This window comes from Hyposmocoma kahamanoa, unplaced genomic scaffold (assembly GCF_003589595.1).
Source record: "Hyposmocoma kahamanoa isolate Upper Pololo Valley unplaced genomic scaffold, ASM358959v1 192, whole genome shotgun sequence".
NCBI classification, from domain to species: Eukaryota; Metazoa; Arthropoda; class Insecta; order Lepidoptera; family Cosmopterigidae; genus Hyposmocoma; species Hyposmocoma kahamanoa.
In genome coordinates this window covers 9,344,505-9,372,427 of record NW_020653719.1, presented here as the reverse complement: position 1 = coordinate 9,372,427, position 27,923 = coordinate 9,344,505, and the positions used below count along the sequence as shown (strand labels likewise).

The 27,923-nt window shown below is 36.0% G+C and overlaps 2 protein-coding genes across 4 annotated transcripts in view; one reads left to right on the top strand and one right to left on the bottom strand.

The window, feature by feature from the left end:
- The first annotated feature begins 21 nt into the window (after nucleotides 1–21).
- Nucleotides 22–15,334, top strand: LOC113226550 (protein phosphatase 1 regulatory subunit 21). Of its 3 annotated transcripts, XM_026459216.1 has the most exons (9): nucleotides 22–107; nucleotides 184–378; nucleotides 1,140–1,277; nucleotides 3,108–3,362; nucleotides 5,450–5,551; nucleotides 8,340–8,666; nucleotides 9,251–9,346; nucleotides 11,741–11,835; nucleotides 14,198–15,334. In XM_026459216.1, exons 1-9 carry the CDS (start codon nucleotides 42–44, stop codon nucleotides 14,205–14,207), a joined length of 1,284 nt encoding a protein of 427 aa, XP_026315001.1. In that variant the 5' UTR covers nucleotides 22–41; the 3' UTR covers nucleotides 14,208–15,334. The 3 variants fall into 3 exon arrangements, with proteins under 3 accessions (XP_026315001.1, XP_026315000.1, XP_026314999.1); XM_026459215.1 differs by lacking the exon at nucleotides 14,198–15,334 and having other exon boundaries at nucleotides 5,468–5,551; nucleotides 11,741–12,394; XM_026459214.1 differs by lacking the exon at nucleotides 14,198–15,334 and having other exon boundaries at nucleotides 11,741–12,394.
- Nucleotides 15,335–27,564: 12,230 nt separating this feature from the next.
- Nucleotides 27,565–27,923, bottom strand: part of LOC113226683 (serine/threonine-protein phosphatase 2A 56 kDa regulatory subunit gamma isoform-like) — a 76,681-nt gene continuing 76,322 nt past the window's right edge. The window contains exon 11 of the mRNA XM_026459405.1: nucleotides 27,565–27,907. Within this exon, the coding sequence (XP_026315190.1) occupies nucleotides 27,761–27,907 (147 nt within the window). The 3' untranslated portion in view covers nucleotides 27,565–27,760. The remainder of the gene's footprint in view (nucleotides 27,908–27,923) is intronic.

Sequence of the window (27,923 nt, the reverse complement as noted above, 5' to 3'; positions counted from 1 at the left end):
CCGTAATATAAAACAGTTATGTACTCCTGAAAAACACAGCGATGGAAGGTGTGCCTTCAGGAGATATTCAGGCGAAGTATCAGAAGTTGGCTTCGGAGTATTCAAAGGTAATCGCTATAGCGATCTGTAGTTTACGAAACACGGTCGGCAATTTGTGTAAATTTGTTGTTTCCGTTGTTACAGTTGAGGGTGCACGTGAAGGTGTTAAAAAAGGGTGTTTTAGATGAACAGGCGAAATCGAATGAGTTTCGAGAAGCATTAAAGGAGAAGGAAAAAAGTTTGAGGAAAGGAGAATTAGAAATAGACTCGTTAACATTTCGGAATCAGCAGCTCACTCGGCGTGTGTCCGTCCTTCAGGACGAGCTCGAGTCGTTCCAGGTCAGTAACAAAGTCAACTTGAAACCAAACCTTGCAAACTAGCATTGTTTTGCATAATATTTATATTTCTGATCTGAAAAGCCATGGTAGCCCAAAGGTTTGACCCACCGCCTCTCAAGCAGAGGCCGTGCGTTCGAATCTGGGCTCGCACGTCTCAGTTTTCAGAATTTATGTGCAAAAAGTAAATGTAAATTTAATTTGAATTTTACCATGAGCTTTTCGGTGAAGAAAAACATTATGATGAAACCTGTATGTCGAAGAAGGTTCACAATTCTCTAAAAACGTGACAAGTCCCCAAGCCGCGTTTGGCCAACATGGTGCTCTATGGTCTGAACCCTCACCTCAGAGGAGATCCGTGTCCAACAGTGGGATGGGCAAAAGGGTTGATGATGATATTTCTGATTGTTTTCATGTTATGCACACTAAAGTTATGTACAGTCAACAGCACACCAGACTACACATTTTTGTTAGAAAATTGCCTCCAATGCAATGGAACAAGATATGTCAATGTGTAGCTTGATGTTCCGTTGACTGTACATTATTTATATTTCTTATTTGCTTTCATTTGTTTATAATACTTAATTTGTGTGCTAACTTTATAAGCAAAAATAAATGTTAGAATTTGGTTTATCAAAATACTGTTGAACAGTAGTTGTATTAAATTCTTCTCTTGATAAAAATTTGATTGTATCTCTGCATTGAACACGATAACTCAGCACTGATTCTGTTGCATGTGAAAGTGTTAATAAAAATATTTTCAGTTAAAATTGACAAAGAAATCGAAGAGTAAAACAGATGATAAACAACCTTCTACCAGTAACACAGCTCCACTGGACTCTGGGCTGCTGCAAGAGGAACTTCAGAAGAAGATCTTGGAAAATGCACAGTATGCTTCACAGGTAAGCCATAATATTATACAATACAATTATTTCTCAATAATGATGTCACATGTATGTATCTTGCATAACAATGATAGAAAGTAACACTTGGTCCACATAATTTATTGTACAAGGTATAACAGTTGGGAAAAGGTGAAGGAAAAGAAACAGGAAAGGTAGGACAGGCTGTAACAAAAACAGGTACAACAAAAACAATGATATAAAAACATGTTATAATATAAAATCACTACAGATTAGAAAAAACTTATCCCAAAAGGGCCTGTGTTTGTATGTAATATATTGCTGCTTTTATAAGCAGTTCAGGTTTATATGATTGAAGAGGTCTTTTCTCCTCGAGAATTTTGATGGGAATGATGATGGAACAAAGCAAAGTAACAATGGCGAAGAAAAAGTATTAGAAAATGTTTCAAAATTTCAAAAGTGGCAAGGAACTAGAGAAAAGGGTGATAAAAAGGTTGGATGATGATGAAAGACTTTGCATTGTCACAATGATACAATCATATTGACTCTCACTCTTGCTGTATACTTACTATACTCTTGCTGTATATGACATATATGACAACTTTTCAGGAGAGAGGTTGAAAGATTTCACAAACAAAGTTAGTGAACTTTTGTATGCTAAATTTGTTTCATGTAGACTACCACTTCTTATGTGTGATCAATCACATATGCCTTTGGGTACACCCGGTACGAACCACTACGGAACAATTATATCAATGCAATAAATGTTATGTAAAAAAAACCAATTGAATGCAAGGAAATTCTACAGTCCTTGAATTCAGATGATCTTGAATCCGAGTTGTAATTATTGGTAATTACCGAAGATTTGTAAGTAGAAGTCATTATGGGCTTCCCAGGTCTGGAATAAACAGAAATGAAAATATATGATACCACAATGTTATTCTATTGAAGTTTAATACCATTGTTCATTGTTATCTTGTTAAACATAACTTGTAGTATAACTATTTTTGGTTACAAGGGGTTAGTAAAGAGTTTTGACCATACATCAGCTGATAATAATGAACAAATAATTCTGTTATTTTAACTTTATAAAATAATGTTTTGTGGAGATTCAATGGCAACAGCGCCTGGGCTGCATCCTGTCATAAGGAAATAGGGTAGACTTTAATACAGCGTTGGGACACAACACTGATTATTTGTATTTTTGTGAAATAACTGTGTGTATTTTATTGAATATCATGATAATTATGTTTTTACTATCATTATATACATCAAATTTTTGCGAAATTACTTCACTATAATAGTTTTTAATTATTATTAATACAAAGATCGAATGCAAAGAAAAATTCCTTCGATCTGACAGAACTCGAACCTGCGACTACGCCAAACCAGGGCGATTCTCTGCTGACCTACAGGTTGAGTCCGCAGATCTTATGACTTCCTCTATGTGTTTGTTTTACATGTTTTTTATGGTTTTTTCGGCTTTTAAGCGACACCTAGTGAGAGACTTATGAAGCTTCTCATTCAGCCGGTACCATTACAGCTACCACTAGCTGACGTCGATGTCGCTGTATTAAGTGTAATATTGATTTTATGGAATATCAAGATGTTTTACCACACTGACATTCATATATTTTTGTGAAATAACTTCACTAGTTTGTTATATTAACCAAAGATCGAACATTATTTATATTTCGCATACAAAATGAGAGGAATCAATCTAATCAGAATTAAAGTTCAAATTGCAATTTTTTTGACTTCTCAGTAAAGTTTTAAATATAAGGACCGAAGGAAGGAAGGAGTTTTAAATATAAAATATTATATATTGTACGTGGTACCAAAAGCGCTTAGGAACATTATCTTTAACAGCTTGCAGACAAAACATTCGAAGTGTCTCAACTTAAAGCCACACTAGAAGACTACCAGCGGCTCATAAATGAGAGCGACAGTAAATACAAGTGTGAAATTGCGAAGCTACGAAACAAAAATCAAGAACTACAATTTGCTCTGGAAGAGACACAGAAAGAAAGACTTGGTGGCACGCCGAATAAAATTCATCATATTCCGCCGAATAGTCAAGCAGCTAGTTGTAATGGAGATTTCTTATCTGAAGGTGGAAGTTTGGTAAGTTAGTGTTCTACATAACAGTTATTTTTAACTACCATCTTATTGCCGTGAAAGGGTTCCTAATGGAAAAAATAACTTGCTAAGGGTTAGTTCGGACAGGACGAAATCCGCGCGGTTCAACAACGCATAGCTTGTTTACATTAGCATCTTCCTTATTTTCATTCATACCTGACGACGCGGATCTATTTTTATGGCGTGCCTAACGGGGCTCTGTAGTTTTGCCAAGGCCGCGTATTTCCAAAGTGAGTCATCATGATTTTAACACTATTTATCTATGAAAAGGAAAAAGGACCAGCTGTACGCATATTAAACAAATACGATTGTTAAAAACCAAGTGCGGTAGTAGCTGGTGTACTTTATGGAGAACATTCACTAGATGCACCCAATAGCGCCTTTTTATTTTATTTTTAAGGCCAATAGTGCCTATTGCCGAGTACATATGCACTGATGTGTAACTTCCCTCACACGTCTCACTATCGCAGCTGTGTCTACACATACACATGACATTTTTATGTGGTTCAAACAGCTGTGTTTGAACTAAGGTTAAAGCTTGATTTTGTAACCTAACGACTAGCGACAGGCAGCAGCAACAGCAATGTCTCGCGGCGTGTTATTTGTCTTCTTGGATTTCTATGGGTTTAATAAATCATGATATTTGTGATGTGATAATGGGGCTAACAAGCTAAGGGTCCAGCGCTTAAGTGAATCGGTTCCTGAGGTAGCTGCGCGGTGCGGGAGTAACAGTTTTGTCGCACTGCACACGGAATAATTTCAACAAGATTTTTCTGACGATGTGGAATAGCAAGTTCATTGAAAAAAGTACCTACCAAATTAGTCAATAGGTGTTATGTGAAACGTTAATAAAAAAAAACTATTTCATTGATAATTTAAATGAATAGACAAGCCATTTGGCACATTTTTCAATCAACTTGTTATTTAATATCATCAGTTCCCATTATGTCGTGACGGCAGATAGTCGTGCAATTTAAAGTGCAAGTCTTGCATATTTAAATGAAGTTGTTCACATATAATTGCAACACGATTAACTGTCGTTCACGACTTTTTTGCCGTTAAGACGACAGACTGGCGTGACAAGGGAAGAGTTAGAACGACAGTCGTCCAACGATAAATAAAACGTCACGATAAAAATGTGATTGTAAAAATGATTCTGTCGTGCAAACGACAAGGCGGTAAACCGATGAATTATCGTCCCGATCTAGTGTGAACAGCTAGACACGACAGTCGTTCGACGATAAAATAAATGTCCACGATGCAGTCACGACAGGTAGTCGTGATATGGGAACAGGCTAGACGCGATTGTCGTCTAATGATAAATAAAATGTTACGACATACGGGCACGTTCCTAGCGCCCTAAAGTAAACCGTCTCTCCTCCCGCACCGCGCAGCTACCTCATGTACCGACTAAGTTAAGCGGTAGGCCCGTAGTATTCATTATAATATATCTCGACTCATCCGAAGAACAAAGTCCGATGTGATTATACAACGAAAAGAGGATAAGTACATAATCTAGTTATTTAAAATAAGGCCTAGCTATAGGTGTTTTCAGAATTTTATGTATTATTTCGTTTGGGAAATATAAAATCGATCAACTGTCGCTCTAATATCCACAGCTAAGAACAGCGAATGAAATGTACAATTTCCTGAGAATAAGCAGTCTTGCACATAGGGCTTTGTTCTACGGATGAGTCGATCTGTCTGTATTTATTGTAATATTGTGTCTGAAGTCTATTATATTTGTTGTCACTATCTGTAACATATTAATTTTTCATTGATTAGAGCAAATTTCATTAACTTGTGACATTTGAGACTAGTTAGTAGAAGATACTATTGGGGCCAGACTACTAGAAATTCGAAACAAAGGCACGGTTTTATGAACAGAAATGAATATTTATCTGCTCGTATTATACTAGTGCCACATGTGGGCGACGGCCTACGCGTTTCATATTCAGTTGCAAAACTAAGCACTGTACATGTAGTAGTTTGGTGAACACTGTGTGTTTTAATTATACATTTATATCTTCATGATAATAATGGATGTGAAAACAATGAAACATAATTTCCAGTATGGTGAACCATTTCAGATCGGAAGCGAAGATGCTCTGAGTTCGGTAGATGACTTGAATGTAAATGAGCAGCTTAGTATGAAAGTGCACAATGTAGAACAGGTGAGATGCTCCCGAAGTTTTTTCTTGTCACGCAGATTTTGCTCCGCATGCGTTTTGTTATCTTATATTGCCTATTGTCATCAGTTCATGACAATCGGTGATAACCAGTGGTATAGAGTGTTCCAAGTGAGTAAATAAATGTCTACATGGGAGAACATTATCTTATTTGTAAAAAAAATGTAATTGACAAGAAAAATAAATTAAAAAAAAAACATAGAGATACAAAGAATGACATAGAGTAGTTAAAACCACCAAATATTATTTAATCACTTTATTCGCCTTCCGGGTTTCCGGAAATAGCTTTACTGTATCTTATGGGTGAATATAAAAGTATCTACAATATCCTAATATATTAAAACAAGTTGTTGTTCTTAGCTCATAAAAAATGTTTACATTGGTGAAAGGTAAGAGATAGCTAAATCTCTTGAATTTTGTTTCGAAGTCAGTATAATGACTGACTTTAAAATCCAACTTTAGCTTCCTAGGTGAGTTGTTTTACATTACAATGCAGTAAAACTATTTTCGGAAATAATGAATTAATTACTACTTGGGGGTTTTGACTACTCTATGTCACTCCTTGTATCTATATGTACACATTTACCTACTCATTCGAAACAGCCTATTCCGACACTGGTGATAACTTCGTCTTAACTGGATACAACGTGTCGTGATAGAATATCTGCGTAGCCAAATCTATATGGCAGGAAAAATGCATGCCTATTTGTGCTTTGTATGTCCCATTGAACCATTAATTTAGTTATTTTTAAATTCAAGCTTATTGTTAACAGAAACACCATAAGATGGCATTAAACCTACCTTCGTATTGCCATTTTAAAACACTAACACAAACATTTTAGTTAAGTATAAAAATTATAGTGTGAATTACCTTGTGTTCTTGTATTGAGAAGACATCATTTATTTTAGAATTGTCACTAACACAATGTCTATTTTGTATAGATGGGTGGTTTTCTCACGTGTTTTATTTGTTTTTTTATTATTTGTTATATTTATTTATATTCATGGTTTGTCAAAATACGTGCTTTATTTTCTTACATGTATTTAAAGTACAATTTACATAGTTTTTAATAATAATAATAACAATAATCAACCTAGCACCACACTAGGGTAACCCTGTGTCTCGGGTGCACCCACCCACCCAAACTCACGAGAGAAATAAATGTAGGCCATACAAATATTGGACCCCTGTGTGGCAGTCCGGTAAGGTAACCGTTCGGCCACGGAGGCAATTGAAATAGAAATGCAAAGTACAGTTGATGCCCTAAGATACCTGACCGCCTTACCGACTATTTGGTCCTAAGTAGAACAGTGTGAAACAAACTTAACCTTTATAGATTTTAAATTTAAAAGTGATTACACGATTACCGAACTCACTCTTCAGTAGATGGATTGTTTGACTAACTGCAAACGTGCTCGCGTTGGTCAAATTGAAATACAAAATTGTCATGTTCCTATTGAAAAACCTTGTATCAGCGTCTTATTTGAAGGCGCCCGTGGATAACATTTGAAACTCATTGAGTCAATTTGATCTTTAATACTTAAATACCATTGACTTACAAATAAATGGACGACGGGTCTAATACAAAAACCACAAAAAAAATGTCCCAAGTCAACCTATTTAAACGTAGTGACATGTAAAGGAATATGAAAAAGCTAAAACGTTGAATTTAAATTGTAATGTCATCGCATTACTGTCTAATTTTGCTTGCTTCGCTGTCAGTCGAACAAACGAAGACTAAAGCGTGAATGACGCTCTGTATACGATTTTAACGCCCTATAAGTTCGGACACTTTTTAGCGCGGGCCCGACGTCCATGTAATTATAAGTCAATGTTAAATACATAATAAAAATATCAACCACAAAGCGGGAATTTCTTTAACACTTTTCTGTAGAATGCTTAACGAGGCGAAGACTAAAGCGTGAATGACGCTCTGTATACGATTTTAACGCCCTATAAGTTCGGACACTTTTTAGCGCGGGCCCGACGTCCATGTAATTATGTGCCGACATGGAGAGGGAGAGAAGGGCCCTGTCTGTTAGATGTAACATGCTCGCCCGCAGGTTTGCTCGTTGCACCAAAGAAGTAAAAATTTCATTATTTAAAGCATATTGCCAAAACTTTTACACAAGCAGCCTGTGGGTGAAGTATACGCAGAGAACCCTGAATACATTAAGGGTACAATATAACAACGCTTTTAGGATGCTGATGGGGCTGCCGCGACACTGTAGTGCATCCGGCATGTTCACGGAGGCGCACACAGATGGCTTTCATGCCATTATGCGCAAGAAGGCTGCCTCACTCATGATGCGTGTGCGCGGCAGCGCTAATAGCATCCTAGCCGTTGTTGCCAATAGGCTGGACTGCCCCTACCAACTACATTGGGTGCAACTACACGTGCGTAGGGTAGTGGTCTAGACTCACTTCTCACTAAAATTAAGTAATTTTGTATTGTACTAACCATAGAACGTAAGTAAAATTTACTGTATTACTAACATTATTATGGATCATGATCCGAAATAAATAATTCTATTCTATTCTATTCTATTCTATTATAAGTCAATGTTAAATACATAATAAAAATATCAACCACAAAGCGGGAATTTCTTTAACACTTTTCTGTAGAATGCTTAATGAGGCTCTCTTAACCAAAATGCTAGGGGATTAATACCTTAGGGTATCTTGTACGTATTTCTATTTCAAATGCTGCCCAGGCTTGATTGTTATTACAATAATAACCATTACTAAACCATGAACAAATGATATTTACAGGATAACCAAAAACTAAGAATGAAATACGAGCTACTCCAAATGGAAAACGAAAGCCTTAAACTAGAAATAGGGAAATATATATCGGCATCACAAAGAAGAAGAGGTGACGGTCATGATAGTGGAGATTTCAACCATTTCAATGAGACCTCTGTAGATGGAGAAGGCAGAGTGACTGGCCTATTAGGAAGCTTAGAGGTGCCGTTCTTGTTGAACCAAGAGGTGCAAGCAAGGGAAGACCGAATGACGACGTACTTCAGGAATAAAACTAGCGAGCTGAAAGCTGAGAAGGAAGAATTGAAGAGCAAGACTGAACATTATGTGAAGGAGGTAAGCTTCACTATATTTGGCAACTTAAATAGTAACTTGTCGGGGCGTTTATATATTTGATGACCACGATGGCCCAACGGTTTATGCTGTGAGCGCTGCATGAGGAGGTTCCGGGTTGGATTCCCGATAGGAGGTGGAGATATGAACTTTCTAAATTAGTTCTGATCTGGGTGTTCTTGCAAAAGCCCCGGAATGAACTCCGTTCCTATGGTACTCATAGTACAGGAAATTCCCTAGTTTGAGACCAGGCTATTGGTGAAGTTGTCTGGCATGTTATTATTGTCATCTCATCTATCCATAAAGTCCCACTGCTGGTCATGGGCCTTCTGGTAAGGAAAGAATTTTAAGTTCACAGACACACATCTCAATTTTTCGATTTTCGGATTTTCTTAAATTGCACCAGGTCTGTGAACTCTGAAGATTGCTCCGTTAATTTCGTTGCTCAGGTTTTCATTGTGCAAAAGGAAATCTCTAGTTTGAGACCAGGTCTAACGCCTTATTGCATACTTTCCATATTATGGATATCAAAAATACAACGAGAAAAACATAAATGCCCTTCAAGTTGCCTATTGTCTGTTGTGTAGTGTGAAATGCTGCGCTTGCGCTTCGAGGAGATGGAGCGAGACAAACAGGCAGACGCGCGTACGTTGGAAGAGAAGCATGGCACTATCAGTAGACTTGTGAGTATTACAAAATACGCTATTTGTCGTTCACTATTTCTAGATTTTAGATGTGTTAAAATTTCCTAAATATATGTATATTATATACATACATTATAATAAGCAAACCACCCTATTTTTTCACTATAGTTACAACAGTTATTAATTAAATACCTTATTTTTAATTTTACAAAGAAAACATTCCAATTTACGTTACATTAAGTTTTACAAATTATTATATTGAATGAATTTTTATTAAATTCAATTTATTATTAATTAATAATAGAAATTAGAATAAACTAAAACAGAAATTAGAATAAACTAAAACATATTAATTAGTACTGCAGTCTTATGTCTGTTTGGGATTTTTCATTAGAGGAAATACTGGATCCCAAACTGGTGGTACGGAGAAACCATCTTCCCTGTTTCCCAAACCATGTTCCCTGTTTCCCAAACCATGTTCCCTGTGTGTGTGTGTTAAAAAATTCATTCAATAAAATAATTTGTAAAACTCAATGTAGCGTAAATTGGAAAAATAAGGTATTTATTTAATAACTATTGTAACTATAGTGGAAAAATAGGGTGGTTTGCATCAATATTAGACATAACTGGTTGAAGACTGTACCACCTCAGCCAACTGTGACCATGGGACCTGTAAAGGGCCCGAAATGTCGGATTGTATGAAAAAACAAATATACGTGATTTAAATCCGGAAAAATAGTTTCATTTCCTATTAACTGGCGTCTTTCTAATTGAGATCATCATTAGCAACAGGATTAAGCGCTACGGCATAGGTTCACAAACTTACGCTTGCACCCCCTGGACAGAATCAACGCCTCCCAATTGCTTCCGAGGCCCCTAATGCTCACCTAGTACTTTACAGCACCCACAGGGGGTGGTAATACCACTTTGGGAAACTGTGCGCTATGGGGTAAATTTTTTTCAAACAAATGATGTGGGCTTGTCCTTTGATCGAACTTCATTCTTTCCGTTTTCTGTTTAATCGTTTTTCCGTCTTCGAGGAGGTCAATTTTATATCAGGATATATTTTATGATTTCATTAATAAATAATGTAAATTTACATTTCTGCAGCTTGCAAAACGAGAAATCTGTAAATTTAAAATGACAAATATTCAAATATATTAAAATATGCCGGTTATTACATCGTAGTACAAAACAAAATATCACCGAAACGGCTTCTTTAAAAATACAATACTTTTGTGAGGGTGCAGTATAAACTATAACTTGAACGTAAACAATATAATAATATTTAAGTTGTATTGTTTAAATTGGAAAGTCGCCAATTAATATTGAAACAACTATATTGAGATTTTAAATTTTTACTGAATTGATATTCAATTATTTTTTATGTGAAATTACTCCACTAGTTTGTTATAATTATTAATACAAAGATCGAACACTATATCTATATCACTCTATATTATAACAAACTAGTGGAGCAAATTCACAAAAAAAATTGAATATCAATTCAGTAAAAATTTAAAATACAGTGAATAGCAACATCTCTCACCAGGACTGGTAGCTGTAAAGGTACTAACTGGGTGATAAATCTTTCATAGATTTCTCATAGATGGCGCTACAACAAAAAAGTCGATGAAAAACCAAATACGCAAGCACAGAAAAATTCGTGAGGTCCGCTGGTTCGTTCCGTGGCTTAGTTGGTATAATAGTGTCTGGCACAGTAAGCTAGAAGACATCGGTTCGAATCCGGCCGGATCGAAGGAATTTTTTCTGAGTGTTCGATCTTTGTATTAATAATTATTTTGCGATTTTCTTAATTTTGTAATTAATTCAAAAAATAAAATGCAATTGACGAGAAAATAACCAATATTGTGAAATTAATATTTTTTTAGAAATAAAAATTTAAATTATGACTTGTTTTACGCGCCGCGCAAACGCGTGTCTTGGGTTGGATACAAACAGCCGGCTTGTATCGAGCTAGATTCTCCTCTCGGCGAATTCCATCGAAATACACCAGTCAAATTTTGAGTAAAAAACGCGTGTCTTCCTTAACTTGACATTGGCGGAATCATCGATTGTATCCATGGAGTTATAACACTATAAAGTCGAAGAAGAACCGGCAACTAGAAGCGAATATTCTATTTTCAAACAAATTGCGGTTGCCGCAACCGATGACTGTCGATTTCATATGAAATCTAGGAAAATAGAATATTTACCTCTGGTAGCCGGTTGCTTGTATCCAACACAAGACAAACGTTTGCGCGACGCATTAAGGGTTCAATTTAAACTACAGACAAATTGAAGTTTTTTTTAATTAATTATTAAAATGTTAGCCAATTTTTATTATATTTAGCTATGTTGATGGACTCTAAAGTCAATCATATTGAATCCAGGTGGAACCAATTGACTTGAAAAGCTCGATTTTTCTTACAGGAAGAAGAGTTGCACTCAACAGCTCATAACTACGAAGAACAAATGAGCGTATTAACAGAGCACGTGGCCACTTTGAACGAGCAGCTGACGCGACAGCACGATCAGATACAGCTGCTCAAACACCAGCTGTCCACCAGGAAGAAGTAACGGAGGATATACCACCTTCTAAAGGTGTATATGGTACAGGTCGGTTTATGCTGTTCGTGCGCGTTGGTTGTTGAATATGTGATATCATTCTAAAACACCGCAACAGAGAAATAAGAGATTCGGTCCATAGCTAGGTGGCCGAATGTATGAGCGACGTGAAATATGTCTGCTGAAAGGTCTGGCCGTATAGAACGAGCGTCGTATCTAGCCCCCGTAGTATGCGCCGCGATAAAGCTATTATATCCACATTTAACTGTCAAATTCGGATGATAAACTGGTATTATAAAATTTTACCACAGAAACTAATGTGGCGAGCACCGTGACGTCACATTTTTGTATTGTCGCGAATGCCGCGACTAATGGTTGCAAAAGAACATCGCAGTGCCAATATGGCCGCAAGGTCGCCGTTGATTATAAAATGTTTGGACAGTTCTGCACAGTAATTTTATCAACGTAAAAATGAGCGCGACAGACGAGATAAAAAGAAATAATAAAAACAAACAAATTGATACCTATAAATTATTGGAAAAAGGTAAGTACATTTTTAATACAGTTCAATACATGAGAGTAATTAGAAACTAAATAATAACTAATTTATTGTAAAATATGTAAAAACTCAAACTAGAAAAAAATTTTGTTTCATCATTTTCGCGGCGATGATTATACGACAAAGATACGCATATACGCATTTCATATCGTTATCCTTGTTCTTCAAAATGTATAACATTAGTTCATTACCTAATAAATAAAAGAACGAATGTCTCTGACTCTAGTGCGGTATCTTACCTATTGAGTAATACCAATAAAAAAAAAGGACAACATAGCTTTATTAAGTGAAATAAATATGTCACGGAGAGGTTTATCACACATATACTGCCATGCTACGGCCACAGATGTCTGGACATTTTAGTCTGTTGCAATTTTCATATTTCGACGTACCTTTGCATGTACCTCATATTTCGCATGTCAATTTCAAATTAACGGCTGAGTTTAGCTCTACAGCTAAGACCGAATCACCTATAATCTTGACACGCTTGTCAACTGAATCCAAGGTGGTCAGTTGATATTTAGCTGATCATCCAGTGGCAGCAGTATTCCACACGGTAGAACTTGTTCTTGGTCCAACTGAAGCAACTGTGCCGGTGTGAAGTAACGCCTCACCTTGGAAAGGATACTGAGCTTCTTGGCTGCATTTTGGCCATGGATTAAATATATCGGCCGAAGTTCAAGTCGGACGAAAAGTTCATTCCAAATAGCTGGAGACGGTCAGCTATCGGTATGGATATATCACGAAAAGTCGGAGTCAGGTTAAAGGGACTACATTTTGTGGAGAATAGACACGCCTGTGTTTTGGTAGCATTAAATTTGACAATATTGGAGACCGCCTTAAGTATCATGGACTCTCGACAAGACTGGATTTCTCCTCCACTGACCTTGCAATGTTGTTAAAGTATAAACTTAGAATACATGAGAGTTGAAAATTAGACAAAGACTGGAAAGAACATTATTAATAAATAAACTAATAAAAAATATCTCATAGTATCCATAAACAGTGCATGTAAAAATAAATGCTTCATAATATCGAAATATCATAAATAATCTGATTTTGGAGGCTGGTCCCTGAACTAGAAAAACTTATACCTCAGGTAACCAGACTGAGCAGTTGCAAGTGAAAACAAAATCTGAAAACTTTAGCTACTACAAAATTATGTTTTAAGGAATGAGAATGGATGGCAAATTAAATAAATAGGCAACGAAATATCGCATCCTCTGTAACAAAATTCGAGAAATTATAATTTTGGTGAACTGACAACACAGTTTTGAAAAAAACAAACGTATGTGGCGCCAGCCAAATAATATCCTGTGGCTCGTGCTCATTATGACTGAATTGTATTTGATATGTAAAAAGATATATTAGTTTTATTTCGTACGTAATATTTTTTAAATCTATTTTGACAGTTTTCCAAAAACGTTATGGTGCATTTACACCTGGTCCGCGCCTTACAAAGGCCGCCTTTACTTACAAAGGTCTTATCATGGTCGGACGCGTTCGCAGATACGTTGAAACTTGTTCGGTCCACAGCGACCGCGAACTGACGACGACTCAATATTTATACTGGGTAGCTTGCTGCCTTCGGCGGGCAGGCGCTTGCCACATGTCGGCCTGGTGTGAATGCGCCATTACTTTACGAATTTTTTTATTTTATTATTGAGATAAAAAAAAATACAGGGATCATAATGGCGTTTAGTACACTGACTAGAGCAAGCAAAGATAGAAGTTAAAAATTAAGTTTAAAAGAAAATCAGCGCGCACGAATAGTTTACTCATTCGACTATAAACCTAATGTCAGAGATTTTTGCTAATGTCGCAGGTGATTCAATGCTAAGTCGAAAAGTTGTAATCTTGTTGTAAGACGTGTTTATAATTATGTTATAGAGTATAGTGTAATTCACAGACATCGCTAGTACCTTGAAACTTTCCCTTTCTATACTATATTTCGATAACGAGCTACGCTTGATCTGGAATTTTGTATTTCTGAGGGTTTGTGTTTTAAATAAAAGAATTTATCTTGTAGGACCAAAGGGCAGGCGCTGGTGCAACCAGTAAATTTTCAGTTTTCTCTACCGAATTTCGGTGGCAATTTTTATTATTTAAATGTTCTAGAATATTATTATGACGTATTACCTAATATTCGAATGTAGTATCATGAATTATTATTTAATATTTCACAATAATATAATCGAATATTTAAATAAGTAAAATTGCCTTCGAAATTAGGTAGTTAGTTTTCTGACCTGAACCTTACTCCTATGATGTTAACAGTGATAATATAACTAAAACTACAAAGTACATTTTGTAAAAGAAGTTTGTTTTGCGGATTGTTATTCCAAAGAATAAAGGCGACTTCCCACCCGCGACCCAAGGAATGCATGGTAACGCATACGCGTTCGTAGCGCGAAGTGGGCGGGGCCAGTGCTAGGTTGTCATTCAGTAAGTGATTAATTGTTCAGATGAAAAGGGCGGGGCCGGTGTGTGGCAGTCGGCTGTGCGAGTAATCTGTAAAATCATGGACCGTAATGAAACCTACATGTTCAACGGCATTGTTGGACTTGTAGTTGAACTACAATCTTTTAAATGTAATTTGTAGTTGCAATTACGTTTTTCCCCAATGCTGGGTGTGCAAAAAATGGTTCCATCATTTAAAGATCTAAGTTCAGATTGAAGAAATAATAATGTAATCATCTTGCAATCACAGTGAGTAAAAATTCAACGTCGGAATAGAGTGTTCCGAATGAGTAGATAAATGTCTACATATAGATACAAGGAATGACATAAAATGGTTAAAACCACCAAATATTAATTAGTTTTTCGGATTCCGGACTTCCGGAAACAGTTTTAGGTGTTCTTGTTATTGCAGGAGAAGTAAAAGTCGTGGTTGTTGAAGATTGTTATAATTTATTTAAATTTGCTTACTAAAGTACTATTTTTTGGCTCTTAACTAGTGGTTCGGTACGAGTACTAAAATCGTCGATGGAGGCGGTCGGTAGTATTGCGGCATTGCTGGGAACCAAAAGCACGGCCGCAGCGCGGCGGCGGTAGCCTGCCCGCGGCCGTCGCAATTACTTATCGAGGCCTTGTGCTCAGTCAGTGCCGCGCGCCGTGCGCAACGAATATGTTTGTTGCAGCTACACAGTTTTACTGCATAAAACTACTCACCTAGGAAGTTGAAGTTGGATTTTAATAATAAATCTAACTAAACGTCTTTTAAGAGTTATAATCAAAAGCTTGTTTTAAGTAATGCGATTTAAAAGGAGATGATTAAGTAAACTTCAGCTCTCTAGGTGAATAGTTTCATTCTACGATACTGGAAAACTATTTCCGGAAATCTGCAATACGAAAAAGTAATTAATGTCACTCCTTGTATCTATACATTTGGAACACCTTATTCCGAATGACTCAGAGTCGTATTCCAGAACTGTACTAAGAGTCGTATTGTAGAACTCTACTCAATGCTCAAGTATTTTATTATATTTCCAGTGCTTGTGTTTCAATTGCAATCCTGTGCAATTGAAACAAGCACTGGAAATACGACCCTAATGGCAGGGAATTGAGTATGATTTCGAGTGCTTTAAACCATACTCAAATCCTGACTTGAGCATTGAGTAGAGTTCTAGAATACGACCCTCAATGCTCAAGTCAGGACTTGAGCAAACTTGATTATGATTTCAAGCACTGGAAATACGACCCTAATGGCAAGGACTTGAGTATGATTTTCAGTGTACAACCCTGAGGGTCGTATTCCAGAATTCTACTCAATGCTCAAGTCAGGACTTGAGTATTGCAGTGAGCACTGAAAATCATACTCAAGTCCTTGCCATTAGGGTCGTATTTCCAGTGCTTCAAATCATACTCAAGTCTGCACAAATCCTGACTTGAGCATTGAGTAGAGTTCTGGGTTATGACCCTAGGTGTCCTTGATTTTAAATTATATACCTATGTATATTTATTACGAATAATGTTTCCTCAAGTATATCTTAACGCCTACGAAGTTTGTTAAAAATAACTTAAATGCTTCACAAATGTCTATAAAAACGTTAAAGTTTGAACTCAGTTTAGTATAATGTTACAACATTAAACAGTTCCGAAAAAACGGATTAAAATTACGTCATTCTTTTTTTTGAATGTTACAGACTTCGTATTACTATTCCGCCCTTGTCGTATCAATTGCGAGGAAATTAAAAAGAAGAAAAATTAAACCTGCAATGGCAGTTTATGAAAAATAACCACTCTAAGGCTGTATGATAAAAACACTGCCTGCTTTGCTGCAATTTATACTATTACTTGCGATCAAGTGCGATGAAAATTTAATTTCCTATCTACAGGACTGTTTTCAATTTGTCCCGTAAACTGCATTACTATCATTTTTGATTTTTCAATTACTTTTCAAAACGGCTTTGCACGTTTTGCTCGGAACGCCGGCGTCGATGCGATTTTTTCGCTCTTATTGCATGGGACAAAGTTTTTTCGAACTGGCTCAAGCCGATTCCGCTTTAAGAAGTATGACTCCCTTAAGGTGCCTACAAATTGCTGGATTTTTTACAGTCATTAGTGTCACTCGACGTGGTATGATTTGATGATCAATAGGTGCTTACAGTTTTGGTAAAATTTACCTGTTAGCGGTCAATCAAATGTAAAAATTTAACAAATTTGTAGGCACCTGGAGCGGTATTCTGTAATCGTTGAGACTCGCTATTCGATATTCGTTAATCGGTTTTACCGACGGTATCGATTTTCTCGGCAAATGCTATTCTATAAACTACTTTAACCGATCATAACGACAATTCGGTTCGATACGTTCGTTAAGTTTCGTTAAGGTTCGATATTTTTATCGGCTCTTCGAGGGCACCCTGTTTACGTCGGTATGCTTAACGACGCGCTTTCTTAAATTTCACTGTTAGATATTTGTGTTTTGATCGTATTAAGTGGAAAAAATTCACGTTTTGCCTTAAGGCAAGCCAAAATGTTTCGTAATTGAAAGGGACTTGTTCTTGGCTGTGTCTTGTAATCACTTGTTTATGTCGTGATGCCGCGATTGTAGAGGTTAAGGTGAGCGACGTTTTCCTAGTAAATTCTCAGTAAATATTTACAGAACTCCAATATGCTTACTTGTCGTGATGTCGTGATCCGTCATTTTGCAGAAGTATTCAGAAAAAATAAACACAAACAGTACGTTTCCCTTGAATGTAACAAAACTTTGCACAAACTAAATAACCATAGTTAAGAGTGTTTGTAAATGACTATTTGAACGCTCGATCGTGATTGGTCGAGAAACATAGTCTCCCGTCGGGATGTTCCCATTTCGTATATTTTTCGATCATGAAACGCTGACGTCACATCGCTGTCGGTACGCGTCGGTTGCAGAAACGATTTTCGTTATCGTGGATTTACAGAATAGCATAATCGGTAAGTTGTCGATACGGCAACCGACGACTTTCGCTATCAGAGCCATACCGAATCATAACGTCAGCGATTACAGAATACCGCTCCTGCTCCCAGTGTCGCTCGTTGTTTTACACATTTAGGCTCAATTTACATTGCGGCGAAACGCAATGGAACTTAAGCGTTAATTCTGCGCGAGAAGGCGCATGTGCTCGCTGCTTCGCGAGCTTACTCGCGACTGCGCCTTGAGGCTGTAGTATTTCGTCGACGTTACGTTACGTCGATGCGAAGGTATCGCGTCACTTCCCGACATTTTCTAAGCTACACAATTGACCATAAAGTTCATTACGATTATGTACAATATCGTTACAAAAATTCGCTTCCATTCCGTTCCACCGCAATATGAATTGAGCATTGCCCGTTTTGTTTGATTATACGTGTCAATCGCTAAAATCTAGTTAATCTATAAGGAATATAGAGTTCTTAGGTTTTCGCGATAGTACAAATTTTCTTCTTCAAATTTTTTCACACAACCATTGTCTTTTTCGACCCGTAAAGGGCGCGAAACGTTGTTTTGTTTGTAAAAACAAATATACGAGATTTAGATCTGAAAAAATAATTTAATTTCCTAAATCTTTAGGCACCGTAATTAAACAACATGTGTGAATTGCGACACGTGCGCTGGGACAAAATTTCTTTGCTTTAATGGTAGGCAGAAGCTTCGAATTAATTCATATTGAGTAAAAAACTTAATCATTTTGAATAAAAAAGATACTTTTTTCCAATATTTTTTTTATACAGTGTTATTCGTAAAACACTAACAATCGCGTAGGACTGTATATTACTAACACCATAAACAACTTTTGTTCCATGACTTTTAATAGTACATTAGTTTACTTTCATACAAAAATAAATATATTTAAATAGATCGCTCTAAGCGGTGATAACTCTGTGCAAAACGCGGGAGACGTTGGAGAGGATGCTTGCAAGTTTGAACCTACTACCTACAAGTTTATTTTTTATATATTTTGTTTTTGGTATATTTATCATGTTTTGTCAAAAGTTACGGAACAGAAATTCTTGTTTATGATGTTAGTAATTAGTCCTGTAAGGTTGTTATATTTTAAAAATATCGCTCCTATAATCGTCCTATTTCACCTTCCATCTCGGGTTATTTTTCCGTTCAATAAAGGAAATTAATTATGAAACCGACTTAATGTGCCCAGGCATTTCCACTTTCAGTCTTTCAGCCTAGCGCCATATTTACCGAAACTCAGCTGCGTAATTAGGCGTCGGAAATTACGTCAAATTTCGGTGGGTATGTCGCTGCACAAATTTTCGATGGCCTAATCTGTTTAATTGATTTGCTAGTGATATAATATCTTGACCGATTTTTTCTTTCTCTGTTCCAAACCTGCAAATAGTATCGTGTATAAATCCCCTTATTTTATAAGCTATTTAGATCAATGATGTAATTACATATGTGTATAAAATGAGTTTTGGGATACCATTATACATTGGATATATATTTTAAGATTAACTAAATAAAATGTTATAATTTTGAAATCTACTTTTTTATTTACATACTATGTAATAGTATCTACCCTGGTCTCCTGCCCTTATATTATGAAAACGTTATTAATTAAATTCGCTCGACATTATAGTGTTATACAAAAGATGAGACATTCATTTGCGGTACACCCAATATGTTTTTTAATTTTTTTTTCAACTCTATTTATTTAGGAACTTTGATTATTAAATGTACGGAAACCAACGTAAATAACCGTATATAGGTTCTTTGTTTGAACACACCGGTGTGGAATATGAATTCATCCTCTGCATGCAATACAAAAAAAAAGTTTAATGCATAGTTTCCCAAAGTGCTACAGCCCCCAGGGTGCGGCCAAAGAGTTCGGGGGGGGGGGGGGGGGGGTGTAGGATCCTCGTAAGGAATTGGGGGGCGTTGATACTGCCTAGGGACTGCTACCCCACATGAAAAAGAAATCTGAATTATCTATAAAAATTACGCTACAAATATTTATTTTTTTTGTTACGTTAATATAAAAAATACTTGTTTTCTTATTTTTTGTGGTGGTGGGCATTGTAAAAAATGTGTTCGGTTAGCCAAAAAGTTTGGGAACCTATACTGTTTGGGTTTTAGAACGTGTCCAGATCGAAGCCATGTTTGAATTTCTGAGAAAAGCGAAAAATCTTTTCCAAAAAAGCTGTTCCATATCTTTTGGAAGAGGAAGGTGGCCGTGACCCGCGGGTATTTTGTAAAATAAAAATCTCAAACTATATGCACAACTTTGTATTATAACGATAATCATAAAGCACCTTATAATATGTCATCTGTTACAATATTTGTTTTTAACAGTTACATTATCGTTACAAAGATTTTATACAAAATTTATCATTTCTAGAACAGCTGCAAAACGCTACGGTGAGGTTCTCATACATTCCACTGTCATTTCATTTTCAGAGCTCCAATTTATTTTGGTCTTCTTCATAAAACAAAGCAATAACCAATTTATATTATTTGCGACATTATTAATGCCGGAGGTTAACCATAATTTGTCCTTGCCTTGTATTTTATAACTGATTAAACACAAAGACCAATTATAGTAATGAGCTCTGAAGCAATGAACATCCATACGCTCTTACACGCTGTTGATGACGCACACAGCGAAATAATACTCGGCGGACACTTTACGCTATCTATTGCAATATACAGTCGATGTGAATATAAACAAAAACTTTGGTAAAATTAAAAAATATAATCCAACTGTTGTAAAATTAAAAGAAATTTGGTGATAGTGAGCGACTCCCCCGAGTATTAAAAATAATTCTACATTAATATTTAGTTTAAAAAAAACAAGTGACTGCGCAGCACTGAAGGAATCTCATAAGAAGTGCACACATTCGCTTACCAGAAGCGACACGCGAAATAAATCCATTCAATATACAATAAAAGCCTACATTAAAATCTTTACTTATAAACCCTTATTTTACATTGGATTCAGTACAGTCAGCCACTTGCAATAAGTATGTTGTAAAAAATAAAGTTCAATTTTGTTAAAAAACTTAAAATGAAAATTCAACGGCAAATGAATATAAGCATCTCAAATATAAGCATTTTGCAGTCAAGGTGTTGAAAATCCATAATAAGACTATAAATGTATAAATAGAAATAAATATATCATGATAACCGCTCAGTCACTCCCCAACGCTAAGGGCGTAGTTACACGAGCCGCATTACACGTCAGCTGTAAAAGCAATCGGCAGTTGTGGGGTGCTGTTTGAATGCGTCTCGTGTGATTACACTCTAAAACTTAAAGCTCGACTATGATAAATGTAGGTATACATTATATATTACATAGAATAAGTAGTGTGCAGAGGGATATTCCAATTAAGTATTGGATTAAACATTGGAACGCTACATAACTCTGAACGATAATTTAAAGTGAGACTCCACTTTCAACTGTTCTGCCATTGTCGCATTGCGCCGCAGTAGGGTGCTACCATACATTAGCAAGCACACATTACACGCGCGCTACGTGAAAACGGCCTTAGTAAAAAAACACGTAAAGTCTGAACACGGCAAGATATATATGGACAGATACAATTAAATTCTTTATACAGCACCTCTGTACAGTGCTTAATCTATGCCCAAACCGCGTACATAGTCACTTCTGATAAAACTAAATATTCAACATTCAGAAACTAATCCAATCCTTTGGCACTCTATACACACAACTAAATAAAATTAAAATTACCTCGAAATGCATAACCGTGCCCTGAATTCATTAATTAAATCTATAAAGGGCTCTAATCATAGCCCAATATGCTGACCTACAACACACGCGAATACATCTGTCCTTAACCGGTCAATATATTGGTCCGTGAATAGACCCTCTTAAACATACAATTAAGGTGGCTACATGTATTGTCGCAAACATTTTCATATAGAAAATTTTGTACAAAATATTATTCAAATTACAAAAATTATTTTATGTAGCAACCCTAATTATTCAAATATTAAAAATAAATAAATACGTGGTGTTTACCTTTGCTACGAGTGAAATTAAATTCGATACAAAGTTGCTATTTGGTTTTATTAACAATAACTTAACTATTTGATGGCTCGCATACAAACTTGATTATCTATAATTAAAATTACATGATTTTTTGTTGTATAGTTTTATAGGTGGTTCTGCTGTGGAATGGTAAAATATAATAATTACAGTAACTAGAATTACATAAAAATATTTACTTCCTTTGTTTTTGATGGCGATTCCTAAGTACAGCAAGAGCACGTCACGCTCGACACTTTGGACCGTTTAGTTGACGTGCTCTTACTAAACCGTACAAACTGCAACAAACCGACTGCTATTTTAAATTACACAAACACTTCATTAAAATGAACGCCTATTGCCCAACGGGCAAGTGCTGATAAAACGTATCATCTGCACCAAGGTATTGAACGATGTTATTCGTAATAAAACAAGTGGATGAATGAAGTACATAATATAATATGGCAGTCTCAATAATAAAAGATAGAAACTCAAAAAGTATCGATTTGAGGAAACTGGTAATATAATATATAAAAAGCACAAAATAAATCTAATATATTTTTCATATTAAATGCTATTTTGTCGTATTACATATCAGCCAAATAGCGTACTTGTCTGGTGCCATATTAAAAAAAAAACATTTATTTTTCAATTTCCCAAAAATTACTTTCAGACTTTCGTCAAGATATTATTGAAGGTGAGGTGTACACAAAATTGTCAAACGTAAAAAGCTATAGAAAGACCTTTCGAACAAACAAATGTACTATTTACTAAAAGTGGTCGAATTATAGTGTAAAATAAATTTCTACAGCCAGTGTCGAGTTATTACCGACTAGTCACAGTTAGGACTTACGGTTACAGAAATTTTGGTCCAATAAAACGAATTCTATTTTGTCACACTATAGAAATAATACGTAATCGGGACTCCTGCAACTGAAATATGACAAAAAATATATTACGTTCAACATTTATCAAGCCAATTGCAAGTGTATAAATAAATATATGTTTTAAATATATCATTTTTATGATACATAATGTTATATCAACTGTTGCAGGGAAACTTTTTTTTTAACTTCCTATTATATTGTGTACATAGGGGTACATATCTGAATTTTGAAAGGTATAATACCAAATGTAAAAATGTTGAAGTTCATAAACAGACATTTAAAATTTCTACGGTGTTATGACCAGAGCTCAAAATTCCTTAATTGTAATTTACCGAATGGCTGAATAACTAAAATTTCAAAATTAGAACAATAATTCGATAGTTTACTTTGGTATGTTTGTATGTTTGAACTTGGGCATTTTTACGTTCGCCTTTGTAATATTCGATATTCAGACTTATACGAGTACATGTTGCTGTAAATAAACGAAAATTTCGAAAGGGGGCGAGTCAAGGCTAGTCGGGATTAATAACAACTAGCGATAGGGGCTGTCGCAATTTTACGGTGCGCATGTGCATTACAAAAATTCGTCTTTAGATTGAAATGTTTTGTTTTAAGTTTTATATTTCATGGTAAAGGCGTAGTTGAGACCAGGTTGTTGGTGTAAAATGGCGAGTTCATTTTGGTACGATTATCTCGCAAATTTTCATAAAAAAGCAAGTTTAAAAGAAAACCACACCACGCCGCAAATGCGTCTGTGTTTTAGGCACAATGCTGTGCTATATTTCTACGATAAAAAAAATATGTAACTGGTTCTACATCTGATATAGACTGCGAAGACTTAATTAAAACTAAACGCGCAATGGTATATAAATACAAGACAACTTATCAATTTCCTTAAACCACTTACGAGTGATTGTTTATAGCACAAAACATTTTAAAACAAAACACGACACAAAAAGGTAAAAACTACACCTTTTCAGCGTGATTATTTGCTTACGAAACTTATTTAGATTATTTAGACAACATTCAACATATACCTATACATTAATTTCCACTATCTATGTGTGATGGTGGTGCAGTTTTTATCTTTTAGGTTTTTATTTTATTACGGGAATAATATCGTGTGATTTTGGATTCTATTGACGTTGTTGCGGATCTGTGGATTTCTCACATTTATCATGAGTTTCAAGGGTAAGATTTATAAAACGAATTTTTGAGTTCGACTTAGCAAAAATGGCGAGCTAAACAAGTTTTTTGTATTTACAAAACGAACTTCAAAATTAAATACGAGAATATGATAGTACGGGGTTCTCCGTTTCGCTATGTGGATCTCAAAAAACCAACTATGGACTTTACTTTAGCTTTCAGTGTGGTTGAGAAATTGCATAAAAATTTCTTGTAATCTTTAAGTTTATTGAATGTCACGATATGTTTTAATATCACGATATCCAATTGCTTTTTGTAAAATTACTCCACTACTTTTCTTATAATTATTACATCGAGTATATAACCAGAAATAGAGACGAAATAAGGACCTTCCATCCCTGGCAACTCAACAGGTAAATGGGCCTTATATCACTTTTAAATATCAACTCTCGTTTGCGCTGAAATTACAATTTAGAACACTTAAATAGTACAGCGCCAACAACTGAACTGTGTGTACGTCTCCGTATATTCCAAACATATTCTGTATTTATTATAACAATGTAAATCTCTAACTGTGGGGAGCTGTTCCATTCGGTGGTGTGAGAAAAACAGCAAAACATCTAATTACAAAACAAACTGAATCACATTTCATCGGTATTGGCAGAATGAATTTTTTACAATACACATAACGCAATTCATCTAATTGACAAGTTTATTTTCTTTAAATTCTTTGTTTTGTTTGAAAATTCATAATATGAAATGTAAATTAATCATTGTTATGATTCTGCCAATGCGGCCTATTTAGCCCTGCTGATTGACAATATGTTGGCCTATCACACGATATTATACCCCATAACGCAAACATGTAGAGGCGTAACGATGCACAGGCATTTCAGTCAGTTCAATCAGTACATGGTGATGCAGTTTGCATTAACGTAAAACACCAAAATAAGAACACTACTAATTTAACTATACTTTGTCTTCGACCGCGAGTCCTTGGGTCGTGTGTAACTTCTATGTATCATAGTTTAATTGCATTTTGTTTAGGAGTGTCAAGCTACATTTCGCACTGTCAATAATAGAGTGATTTGAAAAGTAACATAGACTGATAGAATAAAACGAAAAACAATAATAATTCATGAAATGTAACTAATAATAATATGGGTAATTTTTCTCTATCTAATTTCCGTGGCAATTTCTATTATTGAAATATTGTAGAATATTATCATGAAGTACTACTTTATTATTCGAGTGTAGTAACCTGAAATATTATTAATTAATATTGCAGTATATTATACTCGAATACTGAAACAATAAAAATGGCCACTCTAATTAGGTAGAGAAAACTAACCTGAAAATTACCCACATAGTTTTTATATCAAACAAAATTTCAATTTGTCATACATATTTGGTACCAGCCAAACGGCATTTGTGGCTGGTGCCACGCACGTTTTTTTTAAAATCTGTTTTGTCAGTTTCCAAAAAAGTATTTTTCGAAATAACTCCCTTACGAATGAGACCTTTGCGACAGCGCTCCTAACAGAAACTCGTTTTGTACAAGAAGATATGTCGCCAACTCTGCCCCCCTTACTAATGCAATAATTATTTTTAGCGAAATTGAGTGATTAACTATATCTGCGAAATGAAGTTCATACTTGACATTGCCTTTTGCTTTTGATTACTCGAGTCGAGATCGAGAGTAGCCCCTGAATCGGAATAAGAGTTCATAGTAAGATCCAAGACTTGGTCTAATAACGTAAGCCGAAAAACGACCTAATGACATAGGTTTTCCTCTTTACGACTACCACCACAGTAAAACAGTAGTTTCAATGTCATTGACTCGGAAACACAGAAGTACAACACCAGCGGGGTGTCTTTACTTTTATTCAGTTCATTAACGACCTCTGTTGCTTAGTGGTAAGCGCTTTGGGCGTCTCAGGTAAGATAAATTGAGGGTGTTGGGGGCAGTGTCTGTCAAGAGCGTATAATCGGGCACTCACGCTAGAGAAAATTCCTTTGTGGATAGGTAATTGTATGTCATTTATTGTGGGCACAAAGTCGCATACCATTTTGAACTGACATAATGTGGTTCGTCTCAAAAAGATATAACGTATTGGTGGAAAACAGCCGGGTCGTAGAAAACCTAAATAGATAAAACATAGAACAAACACACGATGTACACGTGGTAAACCAAAAAGGTGCAATAATACTTTGTGATATGATGAACAACTTTCAATAGAAATTTAATTTTAACACGCAAATAATTTTCGACTTCTCGTGCAAATTAGTCATTGCAACACCAAACAACCAACAAATTTAGTTTAAATATATATTTCTTATTCTTTTAAAAATAAAACAGATGTTTATGATAGATACGAAATGTTAAAAGAACTATTTTGTGTAGTCTGTTGGGCTGGTCTTTACATATTTTTCACATTCGCTCCATATTTTCATATATTTGTTGTCAAGTGTGTCTTGTTTCGTCAAAGCGGGACAAGAGGCTTAATGCTCTGGCCACACAGAGGCGGCTGCGGAAGACACAGTAAAACGCGCGACAGACGCGCGGCCGCCGCACGTTTCTGTGTGGCCAGAGCATAAAAGCGGGACGTATGGTCACGTTAGTCCTACCTGTGCTCACCGACAGCTATTCGCTGTTTCAATAATGCAAATGGTATTCAAAAATGGATATCAGTTGACATTCCACTCTGAAGGTCAGGTTAACTTTCAGTTCAGGAATTTCAGGTCTAAAATATTATAGCACCTTTTTGATATAATTATCTTGTGGACTCTTAGTCGAGGTTACTAACTATTAATCGCTACCACGTTACGTCATGTCACAAGCGTCCTCTCGCTTCACATCCAAATCACTTCAGAGCGCTGTGTGCTTGAGATTTTGGTACAATTAGGCACAATGGTAATACTTTCGGGAACGTGATGATATTGGAAATTTTGAAATATTTGTCAGGGTACAGGAAGGGGATTGGTCGAACTACAAATTGACGTTGTTTCGAATATTCAAATTTGATATGACATTTTTAATGGGCTGCAGCGAACGTGTCGTTGTTTTAGTCATTTTTTATCATTTGTTGTATACATACATTTTATGGTAATAAAAACTGATGAACAGTTTTTTTTAATAGCAGTTAGAATAATTTTGTATCAAGAAGATTAGGCGTTTGTAAGCGTGGCAATCGTGGCAAATTCTTCTTTTTTGAATGCATCCTTCGCAGATTGTTGGTGTGGTGTCACAGTTATGACACGCACAGGAAATTCAAAATCATAAATTTTTCTAGACTCGATGATTCAACCTTACTATGGCTTGCTTTGAGGCATAGTATGCTTCGATAGGTTTTAAAACTGTGGAAAAATTTGAAGCGCAATTTACACGTAAAGCAAACATCTTTACTTGTCTTAATCGAGCAAAATTGCACACGCGTAATTTTAATATCCGCTTGATTTTTTGTTAAGCTTGTTAAGACTAGTACAGGACACGACATGTTAAGATAGGTGGGCGTCAAACGTGTTCAGATAAGTGCATCGAGACGTGTTCAGACACGTCGAAAAGTAAAGGCTCATCCTTTAGTAGGGTTCCAAGCATGTTAAGACAATCACCAAGTAGTGAGACGTGTTACGACAGGTTGATGAGCATGAGACCACGTGTTTCAAACATGTTTACACAAGTGTCCAGTATCGGGACGTGTTAGGACAAGTGTCGGGACATGTTGTAACAAGTGTCGGGACGTGTTGAGACAAGTTTCGGGACATGTTAAGATGGGTTAGGGAGTGGGGGGCGTCTCTCGCACACAGTTCGGTGGTGGGGCGGGGGCTAGCACTGGTTGACGTCTGGCGGCGTGGGTAGGTACGGGTCGGCGCGCTTGTGCTCGATCAGCGCCTTAACGGTCGACGAGTCGGCGGGCAACTCCGATTTCTTGCGCAGCAGCGGCTTGTTGGCGTTGTAGTTCTGCTTGCGCGCCTGCAACAGGAAAAGT

Bases quoted from the DNA above. Each gene is read 5' to 3' on its own strand.
- LOC113226550 (XM_026459214.1), top strand. From the start codon at position 42: ATGGAAGGTGTGCCTTCAGGAGATATTCAGGCGAAGTATCAGAAGTTG. The intron at 3,363-5,449 runs GTAAGTTAGTGT...CATAATTTCCAG, and splicing joins TATCTGAAGGTGGAAGTTTG to TATGGTGAACCATTTCAGAT. The intron at 5,552-8,339 runs GTGAGATGCTCC...TGATATTTACAG, and splicing joins AAGTGCACAATGTAGAACAG to GATAACCAAAAACTAAGAAT.